Consider the following 14,661-nt stretch of genomic DNA (forward strand, 5'->3'; position numbering starts at 1 on the left):
AATCAAATTTGGTTGTGTCGCTGATAAAGAGACAAGTGGGCACACCTCTATTTACACATGTTTCGTTGAGTCATCAAGTTATTTCTATGCATTGTGAATTACTCTCAAAATAGTATGCAACATGGTCTATATCAAAATATTCAGGAATTTATTTTATCTACTCGGTTTTTACACTGAACTCTCAGGTCAATTACATTTTAAAACGGAAAAAAAGTGATACATACAAATAAATTAAGATCACATTAGTGATCTTCAAAGGTCTAGCTAAACTGGTCTCTTAAAAGCAGAGGAAGTGTTGGCAGGGTTAAGTTGACATGAGTTTGTCGCACTGTGAATAGACTTTAAACCTAATAAACCTTCAAAATGGAAAGTGAGTGTGCTGCTCTGGGCAACACGTTGAAGAAACAAATAGGACGTTGAAAGATGGTTAGAAGTTCCAAGAACGCTATTTCACTGTAGAGTACCATTGTTCATCATTACTGCGATGTGTGGATTGGAGATATTTTATTCTAAACTAGGGGATTCCTGACATGCAAAATCACTGGTGTTCTGATAAGATTGAGAAACTAAGGAGTATGAGAACTGAAACTGGCACCCATTTAAAATAGGAAAGGGCTTGATGAATTATGCAAGATCTCAGTTAGATTTGATGTAGAAATAGTAAAGGAACTCTGCTTTTCATGATTCTACAATGTCAATTTGATTTCCTCACCTTTCATTTCCCCCACTCTCAAATGAATAATTTTATTTTGAAAATAATCAATTGAGAGACTTTATAGTTCTAGCTTTCTAAAGACAATGTATGGAACTTGCCAGTAAGGAACATTCCCTCATCTTAAAACAGTTCACATTGTTCACAGTCATTGGGCTGTCTTGTATATAATGTGAAACCATAATTCAACCTTGTATAATAAGCAAGAGCTGCCCTGCAGATCTTCTCTTCCCCTCTGTTTCTTTCATGGAGATTTGTTTATAAATAAATGTGCTTCATTTCAGCAGATTCCCGTTTTGTTTGTATGCAGAAGCCAATAATTAAAGCTTAAAATAAATTCCAGCCAATTGCTAAATAAAGTTGGATTTGTTTTGTTACTTATTTGGTGAACTGGACATTGCTTTAAATCACAAGTTCTGACTTGCATATAACGAAGTGTGGTGAATTGAGGGGGTATGCAAACGAAATATAATGGCCATATTAGTTGTTAGTGACCCCCCCTCCCATTGCACTGCCAAAATTTGGCACAAAAAAACTATTTGGGGCAGCATTTTTTTTTAAAAAAATATTATTTTCTTGGGGGAAAGGGGGCAATATACATATTTCACCTTTAAAGAGGATCATATTCTCAAGTTTAAGATCTGGCATTAGTATAGATCATATCACTAGCCATGATCTTGTGGCCTTCAGAAGTTAGGGTATATATACAAACACACGCACACACAAACGTGTACACACACACACACACACACACACATATTTATTTTTTTATTTATCAAATTTGTCACTGCCCATCTCCTCCGACCGGAGGGACTCTGGGCAGTTTACAACACCGAATAAATATACAATAAAATCTCAAATAAATACATGGTAAAATTCCAATAAAATCCCATTAAAACCAAAATTTCCTAACTACCCCAGCTCGTAAAATCCAGTTGGCTATGATCTCTTCGACCATCATGTAGGAGGGGCACTTCAAGGCACCAGCCAACCCCAAGTATGTCTATTCTCTTCCCTGCCCCAAGCCCGGTGGCAGAGCCAGGTCTTCAACTTCCTCTGGAAGGCTAAAAGCGATGGGGCTAATCTTACCTCCGGGGGCAAGATGTTCCAAAGGGCGGGCACTACTGCCAAGAAGGCCCACCTCCTGGACCCCGCCAGATGGAATTCTTTTATTGACGGGGTCCGCAGCATGCCTTCTCTGCATGAGCGGGTGGGACGGGCTGATACGGGGAAGAGGCGGTCCCTCAGGTAACCCGACCCCATGCCATGTAGGGCTTTAAAGGTGATAACCAACACCTTGAATTGGACCCGGAAGCGAACTGGTATCCAATGCAGCTCGCGTAGCAAAGGTGTTATGTGCGCCCTTCTAGGGGCACCGAAAATAGCTCACGTGGCCGCATTCTGGACCAGCTAAAGCTTCCAGATACTCTTCAAGGGTAGCCCCATGTAGAGCACATTGCAGTAGTCTATATGGGAGATAACAAGGGCATGAGTGACCGTCCGAAGGGCTTCCCAATCCAGGAAAGGGTGCAACTGGTGCACAACACAAAGCTGTGCACAGGCCCTTCTGGCCACGGCTGCCAACTGCTCTTTGAGCAGGAGCCGTGAGTCCATGAGGACCCCCAGGTTATGTACTGGATCTGACTGAGGCAGTGCAACCCCATCCAGAACTAGTATGTCTGTCTGTCTGTCTGTATATATGAAAAAGAAGGTTGCTTATCTCTGCCCAAACTAAAATCTGTGTTACAAGAATGGAATATGAAATGCTCAAACTCAGCATTTTTCATATTCATATTCCTATTTTCATGTAAACTAAATCATAGTTTAATCTTAAAATTCTAGACCATGTTTCAATATAAGCTGATACTACAGGTCTTCTAATTTAGTTTATGCCACTAGCATCTTTGAAGGATCTTTGAAGAAAACTATCTAGCAATTTTTTTAAAAAAAATGTGATTCCATTATACATTTTAGCGTCCAGTGTAACATCTAGGTTTCAGAATTGTTATGATGTAAGCAAATTGGAAGCAAATTGGAAGCAAATTGTGAACTTCCAAGACAAAGAAATAAAGTAATGCATATTGCCTTGTTAGTGGATTTGGGAATGTTTGTATTAAACAATATCTTTATAAGGACTGATTATGTAGAAATGTCTGAATTTTTAGCTAGTTATATTGTGATTTGAGAGGATGTGCATACATCATAGCAGTAGCCTTGGGATCACAACCCAGTCAAGCTTCACACACCCAAGTCAATGGAGGAGCTTAGAGTGCAGGTGGCCACATCACAATGTCCTAATTTATCTGGTTTGGAAATAAAGATGGGGTAGACGAGTGCTGCAGTCTAATTCAGCTGTTTGGGGTAAATTTTAATGAACTCAGTTGAACTTTTGGAAAACATTTGGATATTTCAACAGTACCTTGTCCATCATACAGTATTTTTCTTTGGTTGGATTAGCATTAGTGAAGAATGCGTGTGTCAGTTGGCCTGAGTGAAAACATTAATAGTGATCAAAATTTGTTATTCCGTAGTTCATTGTAGATTTCCTTTATTGTAGCTGACATTAACTTGACAGCATATTGGAAAAGCAACATCAAACATGAAATTATTCTGGATAGAAATAACTGCAGGCATCCAATGGAATGGATGATGATTCTGCTTGTGTATTAAGCTAAAAACATGACAGTGATCATCTGGCAATTTTTGGAATTTTGGCATTTTATATGTAAGGCTACTATTTAGTTTGCTTTGTATACAAATTGTTTAAAATAAGATGGACCAATGCTGCTTGTTGTAATGTTTCAGCAAAACATCAGTAAAAGTGGAAAATGTTTAAATAGATTGAACCTGTCATGTTCACTGTTTCAATGTGCAACTGTACATCGTAACCTTTCACATGCCATGGTGCTGACACACGTTTATGGTGGGAGGGAGCTGCTGTGAAACATTGTGCCAGGCTCTGTATCTGTGGAATGTGTTTGGGTTATGTGGTCTACTCAAGGACTTTTCCCGTGGACCATCAGGAGCCGTTAGGAGCACCTGGGATTGTGAGCCTGGGAAGATTCTACAGGGGGAGGGATCTCGTTTGTACCGAGGGTTTTTTAGTTTGCATTTGGCGTGCTTTTTCCATTCTCAGCTTTCTTTGTGATCCTGCATACTACTCTTTAATAAATCAGATATCTTTATGAACCTGTTCATGAGTCTGATGGTGTTTTAGGATAGGCAATCATTACAGAACCAATATGAAGCTTGGTTTAAGTTACTTTAGTAGTTGAGAGGTGTGCCAAATGAAGAGCTATGTAGATAAAGCCATCTGTCTCCTATATACATGGCATATAATGGAAAATAATGCTTTTCCAGTTATAATAGAAGTATATCTTCATTAAAGCAAGACATAATAGCCATCTTTGCAGAGGAACAGATCTAACATTATTTTACAATTGGTTGTAATAATTTAAGATGAAATTCAACCATCATCTGTACATTCAAAGTTTATTTATTCTCTACCAAATTAATAATTTCCAAGAGACTAAAGAGGCAGAAAAACTGCAGCGTCTTCAGTGCAGTAAGGATTTTGTGTCATTCAGTTCTCTGCATGGATTTCTCACTCTCCTTCGCCGAAGGCCTGGGATAAACCTCATTATTCACGTTTTCTGTATATCTCACTCTCTTTCCCATTCTGTTGCACGTTTCCTGAAATTTAGAGACCCATTGGAGGTCTAATCTGGTAGAAATGTATATAGGATGATTTGCATTATGCTGATTTAGAAATAAAGTAGGGGGTTGAACAATTTGACCATGGAAAAACTCTTTGGGATGGAAAAGCTACTAAGTTAGGGACCAAAGTTCCAGCTTGACATTTTCACAGTGTAATAGCTCTGTATCTGAATTTCTTTTTTGCATGAATCACTGTGCAGATCAGTTCTTCTCATACGTCCACTGAAGAGATTCAGAGGAAATCTGAAATTCAAAGGAAGAAAGGATCATGCTATTCTTGAATCTGTAGATTGGTTTGAGAAGCTAAAAGAATATTGTGTTGTGACCAATTTACTTTTTTTTATTCTTGATGAGGCTTTGTAGGAAAATGTCTTAATCCTATATTTATTTTACGCTTGAGGTAGAACCTTAATTTTTAAACTTACACTTGCTTGAACTTTCAAAGTACCAAATTCTCTGAATTATAAACTTGCTTTGTCTGAAGATAGTTGTATAACAATGAATCTTTCATATAGTTTAATACAGTCCTGTTCCCTGCTACTGAATAAGACTTGAGATATTGAGCCAGATCTATTTGAGTTTGGTTTTCTTTGAAAGAGTGTTAATAAGAGACTTAAGTCTGTTTCACAATACATAGATTAGTTATTGAAATAGAAATTAATGGAGCAAACATACTCTTGACAGGCAGCTGGTCTGCTGTTGCATTTATATATTTATTTATCCCCCCCCCCCGCTCCGTTCTTGTATGCGGCCTCAAGTGCTGAAGTAATTCTAGGTGGGTTTAGAATGATAGCATAAATGCAGTAAGAAAAGTACAATAACCTCAAGCACTGAAGTAATTCTAGGTGGCTTACAGAATAAAGTTTAAAGTAACAGCATGAAAGGAGGAATAAAAGGATAAGTTAGGACATGATAAATACTGAGCATCAGGGGAGGAAACTCAGTTAAAGACCAAAATACATTTATGGGGATTAGATCATCTCAGCCTATCCTTGAAAGAGCCAGGTTTTTAAACTTTGTGAAGGTACAAGTAATCCACATGTGATTACTACATGTCATAATCTAACAGCATCACATGTTAGATGACTAAATAAAAGTGCACCCCAGATGCTTACAGGTCACAATGCTCTGTTGTGTATAGTATTTTCCACCCACCAAGTGTAAGGTCTTGTATTTGCTGCCTTCCTCAAATTTGTGATGGGGAAAAAGAGAACATTCTTAGCTTTTCATTCAAAACAATCCTATCCCCTCAGTTTTGGATCCCATTGAGTAGATCTGCCAGTTATTCTTGGTCATTTAACCAAAGCATGACCTACTAGTAGTATTGTGTGGGAACAGCTAATGATCACTAGGGTGTTTTATTTGTTTAACACTGTCATAACTGAGACTCACCATGACATCTTTATTTGTTTGCTTACTTTATTTCCTCTTTGTAGAAGATTATTGCTGGTACTATACAACATGTGATGATGTGATCCTCATGTGAGTGACAGTAATACTGGGGAACTAAATGACTTGTTAAGCAAAATTATGTAAAGAATTGATACTGGAAAAATATAGCTAAAAATACCACTCTTAATTGCCTTTCTACTTTATTAGGAATCTCCAAATTATGATTATTCTTCAAGTAAAGCAAAGGTTGTTACAAAATCATTACACAATTAGCAAGAGACAAAATTCGCTATTTGTACAGCATTGTGTGTATGGCAAAGCACTTAACTGATCAAATCAGTAAAGTAAAAATTAGGCTACTTTCAGGAATTTTTCTCTGTAAGGCAGGGTTTCTCAACCAGGGTTCTGTGGTACCCTAGGGTTCCGCAAGAGGTCACCGGGGTATCCCTGAGAGGTCATGATTTATTTTAAAAAATATTTCGAATTCAGGCAACTTCACATTAAAGAGGTAATGTGAAGTTCTTTTTTCTTGGTGCCTTTGAGTCAGTGTTGACTCCTGGCGACTGCCGTGACTAGTTCCTGCAATTTTATTTGGCAAGCTTTTTGGAAGTGGTTTGCCATTGCCTCCTTCCCAGGGCTGAGTGAGTCTGGCTGGCTTTGTGCCCAAGGCAGGACTAGAACTCACAGCCCCCCATTTTCTAGCCTGGTGCCTTAACCACTACACCAAACTGGCTCTCTTTGAGCCCTTTCCTATGCACAGCTGTTAAAGAATTGGAGTTTGTTTCTCCTTTGATGACAGTTTTTTTTTTTCTTTTTCTGGAAAAAGGACTCAGACAAGAGCCCTTATAAATCATGCTGAGGACAAATTGTCCTGGAGAAAATCTATCTGTGTGGTCTCTAAGTATTGACACGGACTTGAATGGCACATAATCAATCAATTATGCTTGAGAAATCCAGTTTATTTTAAATTAGGGGGAAAAAAACCCTTCACTTCAGTAGCAACAGCATGAACATGAACTCTGTGGTTTATTTATTTAAATAAATTGCATGCCTGATTTTAATTACTCCTGAAATGAAGTCCTTTCTAACCTCTTTTCTTATATGTGAGAAAAACCTGTGGCTTGTCTGTTCAAGTGCTGTTCCATCAGGTTAAACACTTCTTGGGATAAGTTAGCATCACTTTTATAAACGTCCTTTTTCTAAAGACTGCAATTTTACCATTTGTCGCCCAGCCAATTACCGTGTCAGTGGCTAAGCAAATTATATTCTCTGTTGGTGGAAAGTCCAGTTATGTTCCACCACATTCTTGTCCTTGTGGTTTTTCTTTTTTCCTTGTGTTTTTGTAATGTGGCATAATGTGCTGCTCTACATTTCCAGCTGTTGTGGCTTCTGGCCTCCTCTGTGATGTGTTCCTAGTGATATGGAGACTCCTAGTGGAATTAATTGGAATTGATTCCATGTGGTAGAACTCCTTACTAATTAAATAAGATTATATACTTCCTTCTAATACTCTTGTGTGGTGGCTGGATCTACTAATTAGTAATGCATCAGTGTTGTTTCAGGATATTTGTTTATGTTATATGCTCATTATCTGATTTATGAGTGCTGTGCAAGTTGAAATTGAACAAACATGCTTTTAAAGTGGCAAATTAAGGCCAGACTGAGAATAGAAATGTCCATATATGTTGTCTTTTTCCTCTTCTTTCCACCAGTTAAATACTTGGGAAGGGGGGGGAACTGGGCCTTTTACATTGGAGGGAATTTTCAAACTGAGCAGCATCGAAATCATGTCGTATTTCTGTGTCAGGTTGCTCATTTTTGTAAGCAGTGCAGTTTTAGGGATAAAACCACTCATTAGGGTAGAATTTGCTTGCTTATGGCCTGGCCAGTATGGATTCAATTTTCTAAATAGATAGAAAAAGTGATCTGTGTTTTTTTTTTTTCCCTGAAGTTCAGTGGCCTGTTGAATAAACTTGGATTTTAGACCAAACTTTTTCATCTCAGTCCTGCAATTAAAACTGGATTGAGTTCAGACTGTTAATGGAGCTAAACTTCAAGTCATACTTCAAGGGTGCTAGCTGCAATAATTGACTAGTTACACCTTGAATTATGTCTGCTTTTAGATGGCAACATGGATTGAACACTAAAGAGTTCCTCTCCTGCCACAGGAATAGTTAATCAGTCATAGTTAAAAGCTAGAAAACAAGCTGGATTGTACTGTAATAGCTTTCCCCCTTGTTTGGGATGAGCTTTGAAGTGAAGAATCTTATATCTCATTGATGCATAAAGTGCATTGGAGAATTTAATGCAACATATGGCATATTGCTGAGAAATTCTAGGAATAACCCAGAATACAACAGTTTCAAACTAGCTTTCCAAATAGCTTTGCTTGAGTTATTATACGAACAGAAATATAGTGCTGTGTGTGCTTTGTAAAGATAGTGTAGAATGCATAACATAAAAGAGAAAATGTTCTAGTCACAACTGTATGGGTCAAACCAAACAAATGAGATTAGTTTGCGCACTGGGTGAGACTAAGAACCTAACCGTTTTGCTACTGTTCCCAGAGAACAGTTTTGTTTAGCAGAATGAAGGAGTGCTGCTTAAGCAGCAATGACCCTGAGTTTCTGTGATAAATCAAGAGAAGTTTTTAAAAAGCTAGTCCTGTGTCCTATTTTGAAGGACTTTTCAAAATTTACAAGCTGATCAATCATTCTAAGCTAGGTTTTTGCTCCTAAAGTAAGTGCCTGTCTAGAAGTCTTCAATATCTGTTGAACCATTTTAATCAATCAATCAATCAATCAATCAATGAGATTTCCACTCCATCTTTTATTCAAGAGCTCAAGATCAGATACATAGTGCTCCTTTCTCACATTCCCCCCTCCCCACATTCCTATGATGTATGTTGGGCTGAGAGTGAGTGCCTGGTCTAGAGTTGCTGACTGAGCTATGGCTGAGGGTGGAAATGAACCTGGGTCTCCCCAATTCCAGTCCAATAACCTAACCACTATACCACCCTAGCTCAGATTGCAGTATGAAGAATTGTGATGAGAGGCAAGGATAAGTTGATTAGAAGTAAGCTAGTTTGGGGTGGTGGGTGTTCTGGTGGGCACATTTGGAATTTTGAGAATGTATTCTAGAGATTAAATGGCAAATACGTTAGGTATAACCAGTTACATAGCAGCCATTTACCAAACGGTAGTCTGGTGAGATTGTTCTTCTAACTTCCCGGGATGTTTGTCTCATCCTGGCTTACCATTATCTTTTCAGAAGTAGGTGGACACCCTTCCAGTAAAACAGATTTGATTATTTTCGTTGTCTAAGAATTCTGGTAAAGAATGATAATTTTGGAGCCTTGTAGTTTGAGTCAGAGGCTGACAACTTCTCAAGTCAATGTTTTTAGGAAGGGAAGGGAAGGGAAGGGAGGAAGGGGCGAGGCAGTTTGGGACATGATGCCTATCTATTCTTTATCCTACCTTTAGGACCACATATATTTTGGCCAAGTGAACAGTCAGGAAGTACATTATCAAAACTTCCAAGTTAACTTAGAAATTAACTTCTTGTTTCACATTAGATGTATTTTGAGAATCCTTTTTAAGGCTTTGCAGCATAATATTCTTAGTGATCAAAATGTCATAAGGTACAATTATAAGTTTTTGTTTTGTGTTGAATCTAAATTAGCAGAATGAAAATAACATATTACATGAATTAGATTTCCTCCCTCCCTCCCTCCCTCCCTCCCTCCCTTCTCTCTTTCTCTCTCTCTTCCAAGGTCTTATTTAGTTCATATTTGTTGTACAGTTCTCATGGTGAAAGCTGGAAAGTTGAGTGGTTGAATAGATGGATTTAGTTTGAACACATATGAAAAGAGGGAGCTCTAAATTTAATTTGTGTTAGGTAACACACATTTTCTTGTTTTCTTGATTTGAATAGAACCTTCAGATAAAAACTTTGGCAGATGATGTGGTAAGATCCTCATATGTGGGTTTGTATTATTTCTAGTGCATGTTGCTTACAGTATATTGCATAACTTTAATTATATATAGCAATTTGAGATATATGAAGTGTTCCAATAAATAACCACTAACATCCTAACTGGTTCTCATACTTGGGTCACAAGTTGGTCTTTACCAACATCTTCTGTCTCCTCCAACCAATTATTGAGAATTGTATTCCAAGGAAATGTTGAAATTTAAGGCTGGTTGCAGTGAGTAATGTTGTTTGCAGATCAAACATAAGATCTGAGTACCAGCCCTCCATGAGTTGATGTAATTATAACTATTCTTCTAAAATGGGTAGTAGGTAGACTCACCTGATGATATGCTGTATTCTGATTCCAAAGCCCATTGTTGTTATCAACATGTGCCACTAATCTGTGCTATCTGCGTGACAGTTATGGCACAGTTGGCTATGAATGATATATTTATTTTTTTAAAAAAGGTTGTATCTCCAGTTTAACAGATAGTATAAATTCACACCTTCTTGGAGGAAATTGGCCATTATTGCAATTTTGCATTCTTATGCACTTGGAGCATTGGTGGTATTGCAGTTCATATCTTGTTCCAGTAGAATCCTCTTTAATTTACTGAGCTGCATCCAGGTAATTCATCTCATGCAGATTTCCCATCATACAAATGCCCCCCACCCTTGTTATATTGAATATATGCAGTCTAAGCAAAACAGAAATAGATGCTTTTCTACTAATATACAGCCAGGCATGCATGCACTGCTGAAAGAAACCATAGATTAAGCCATTCTGCCTGCAATATTGCGCTTCTTAATGTTATCTTCATCTAATGTTATTAAGCATGTAACTTTACCTTGTATAAGGCAGCTTTACAGCTTATTTGTTTCTATGATGAGACTGTACTTATACCATGGAGTGCCTTTACAGTGCTTTGATTCAGGCCTTATATAAACAACCCATATTCAGTTTAAAAGTTCTTTAGTTAACAGTTTATGGAAATGATGTCCCTTTTAGACTATGATGTATGCCTATACAGCTGAAGTTGAATGCACTGTGATTTTGTAAATTTAGTACGTAAGAACAAAATTAAGTGTTAGATATGTAACAATGTTCTCAAAATCTAAGTTTTTTTTTAAATACCTTATTTTAATTTTATAAATGAAGTGTGTTTTAGTATTGGCCTAAAAAGATAGACTTCATAGAAGAACATACTTCTAGAATTTCAGTGAGAGATTGTGCCGTATTTATTGATTAATAGCAGAAGAAATGGATTTCACTGTGAAATGGATGCAGAATAAGAATTGGCTCAATTTAAACATGGCTTTTCTTGTTTCAAAAGTTATTTGGTTCAAGACCTGGAGATTCTGTATTTTAACAGACCACACATCATCCTGATTCTAAGCAATAGGCAAAGATTAGGTAAAACAAAATACATGGAGTACAGTCTCAGAAATACGTTGTATGGCTTGATTTTTGGCATGGTTATTACAGTGTTGTTAGCATGTGAAGTAATGAGTAAAATGTATTTTCCCCTAGACATCAACAATTATTATTTTTTCTTTTTGCAGCGTGACAGACTAGCTAGTTTTAGGAAATCCGGTGTCAAAAAGGAAAGACTTCTCATTCAGCACCCCATTGATTCACAGGCATCTATAAATGAATTGCCAGTTGCTCAGCCACTGTTTGATGAACGTTCAATGAATTTATCTGAAAAGGAAGTTATGGACCTGTTTGAAAAAATGATGGTAAGCTTTATTTTCTCAATGAACATGTATCTATATTATGAACAGCAAATTATATAAGTATTCTGTGTTATTAAGTCTTTGCAACTATCAAATCACTGAGCTTCTAAGTAAAACCGTTCCTCTCCCTATGAAAACTGAAAACACTAATTAAAAGTTGAAGGCTTGGGAATGGATCAGTAAGTGAAGGTTCTAACATGGCTTTGACATTGGTTTTCTTGAGTAGCGGGCTAGAAAACACATTTTACTTCATTTACAAATGCTAGCAGATAGACTGGTGACATCTTCATCTTCTCAGTGACCACATAATTGCATATAATAGCTTGATCATGTCTTATCCCATAAAGACAATTTTTCAGTAGTTTCCAATTAGCCGCTAATAGTTTCCAACTCAAAATACTGTGTAATGGTTAGAGTGCTTGTGGGTATGGAACAAATTCACCAGTGAGTGAAAGTGTTTTTTAAAAAAAGTCATCCGATAAATAAACCTTATTTCCATTATTTCTTAATGGAAGTTATAATACAAACATTAAGAATTTTGTCAGGAAGATTACCGAGATTTAAAAGAAGCTCCTGCATGGTATTCATCACTGGGTTAACTTGTTACAGCGAAAACAAAAAGGCCAACACATTTATTATGGAATTTATTTATTTATTTAGCACATTTTTCCACCGCCGATCTCAACAGAACTCTGGGCAGCTATATATATGCTTTGAGGCTATAATCCATTTAATCAGATGCACACAGTGTTAACCTGAGCTATATTCTGCAGTTTGTTTATTTTTTATCAAAACATGTTGAAGCTTATTGCCTAATAACAATGATTGCATTGTGAACAACAATTTTATGAATGGGTGTTTGTTAATTGTATTTTTGCTGTTGTTCAAACTTCCTATGCTTTATTTCCCTATAGCCCCTCTCCCATCCACAGGAAAACCTTGCTTTAAGAGACTAATTTATTTTATTTTATTTATTTTATATTTCGAATTTCATTACTACCCATTTCACTCAAAGAGCGATTGGGGGACGGGGTGAAGATTGTTCAGGAATGCCCACTCAATCAGAAAGTAGTCCTGGCGATTTACCTAATTTGCACGATAATGTTACAGAAATTCTGCTACTTGTATCAGGTTATGACTTTGACATGATGACATCTTTGTGCAAATGTCATAAATTACTTAATAATGGCATGGCACAAATTATATAAAGTAATTTGAACATAGACCTTCAGTCACTGTATGAAAAGTCCTCTGTATTGAGGTTTGGTAATGTATACAGGTTTTGCTCTATAATACTTAAGTCAAGTCTTAAGGAAAATTTTGTGAGATAGGTTCATGGGACTCAGGTGTAAAATTTTGAGAGATATTTTCATGGCAATCATTTGACTTCTTTAGTTACCCAAGGACTAAGCTCTGCTTGGCATGTTGTATGGCATACCATATTAGAGGTTTATCTGCTCCCTACTTTAGAGTGAAGATCCTCAGCTGACGGCAGCCCTTGGCTAACCTTGTCTGGCTTGGCAGCTCTGTGTGTGTCTGTGTCTGGTTAGTCCTTGGATAGGAGACTACCAGCAAACACCAGGTCTAATAGTTAGAATGGAAAATCAGAAAACATCCTGGCACATGGCATTGCCAAACCACTGCACTATTGATGCCAAGAATATATGTGGATGAGTGGTCATGTGCTGCAAGGAGTCAAACATCAGCTTGCTTTTCCCTTTTAATGGGCCATAATATAGTGGAAATGGGGTGCCCTGTATTATTTAAGCAAAGAATTATGCTGTTTAATCTTCTGCTTTTAATGAGAGCAAATACATTCTCATGAATTTCTTGGCCCTTCTATATCCCACTTCCTGTGCATTGGGACATACTACTGAGCCAAAGAATCAAAGTAGTAAAGCAATTGCAAACACTGTCCTATCAAAGCTAAATGGAGCATAGTTGAAAATACGAAAACTAATCTGTTTTAGTTAGTAAAAGTTATAGTATGACATGTTGGATGGGTGCCATGCTTTTGTAACAGTCCCACATGTGGTTTGGAATCTTAACTTAATTTAGACTTTTAGTGAATACTTTTTTTAAAACTCTGAAGTAGTTTAAACTAGAAACACCCAGGCACTAAAAAGCTTTCTCTTTTGCCTGATGCCATGCTTTCCCCTCTGCAAATATAAAAAAAGTACCATGGGCTGAAAGTCTTTGCCCTTGTGATTCCAGAGAGGTGGAAACCACAGAACATGTTCTCCTTCCTTGCTCCTTTTACAGAGACTCTCAAACCAGATTTATCCTCCCTCTTATCAGCAGATATCCTGGTTGCTCAGACTCAGCCTATGCCCAGATGCTGCTCATAGATGCTGCCTTTTATTATAGCATGTGGCTAGATTTTGTGCAGCAGCATGCAAGATCCACAGGACCCTCATGGGCCAAGTTCCTGTTACATAGATGTGACATATAATGTATTAAATGTAATGTATCTAGGTACACAATAGCTATGTAATCTCAGATATCACAAAGTATTTTTTGTAATTGTACGTATCACATTTTATGTAAATTTTAGATACTTTCACATCTTTGTAATTTTATAGTTTATCACATTTTGATAACAAACGAGGTTATCTTTTGAGGGAGATGGGCGGTGACGAAATTTGAAATATAAATAAAATAAAATAAATAAATGTATAATTTTAAATACTACTTTATAACCTAGACATAAACTGCTCCTTTTGGACTTTAGTCATGGATTTCTAGTCTGGTTGTTTGATAAATGTATTTTAATGTTGTCTTAAATTTTATTTACTGTCTCTGAAGATAGATTTATAAGTACTCACAAAGCACTCATGGACACATTGCTTGCACTGGTCTAAGACTGTAATAAACTGACTGAAACTCTGAAGTAAACAAAACAAATATATGTCTCTCTCTGTGTGTATTAAATATGTTGCTTAAGTTTAAGGCTGATTGGAATATATTCCCAGCATCAGATTAGCTTTATCATAGTCATTCCTAAGTGCTAAGTATTTTAAAATTTGGGATTCGTTATCTCAAAACGCTTGGAGCCTTGTTTCATGCAAGTTATGGTAACCATATTTTCAGGATCTTGTCCATTGTTTTTATGTGATGATTAATGTGGTAGT

The 14,661-nt window shown here is 37.0% G+C and overlaps 1 protein-coding gene across 1 annotated transcript in view; it reads left to right on the forward strand.

Annotated features, from left to right (window-relative positions):
* DIAPH2 (diaphanous related formin 2) overlaps positions 1 to 14,661 on the forward strand; it is a 265,682-nt gene that overhangs the window by 8,552 nt on the left and 242,469 nt on the right. The window contains exons 2-3 of the mRNA XM_063313683.1: positions 9,755 to 9,787; positions 11,357 to 11,533. Of these exons, the coding sequence (XP_063169753.1) occupies positions 9,755 to 9,787; positions 11,357 to 11,533 (210 nt within the window). The remainder of the gene's footprint in view (positions 1 to 9,754; positions 9,788 to 11,356; positions 11,534 to 14,661) is intronic.

Source organism: Candoia aspera, chromosome 12 (genome assembly GCF_035149785.1).
Source record: "Candoia aspera isolate rCanAsp1 chromosome 12, rCanAsp1.hap2, whole genome shotgun sequence".
NCBI classification, from domain to species: domain Eukaryota; kingdom Metazoa; phylum Chordata; class Lepidosauria; order Squamata; family Boidae; genus Candoia; species Candoia aspera.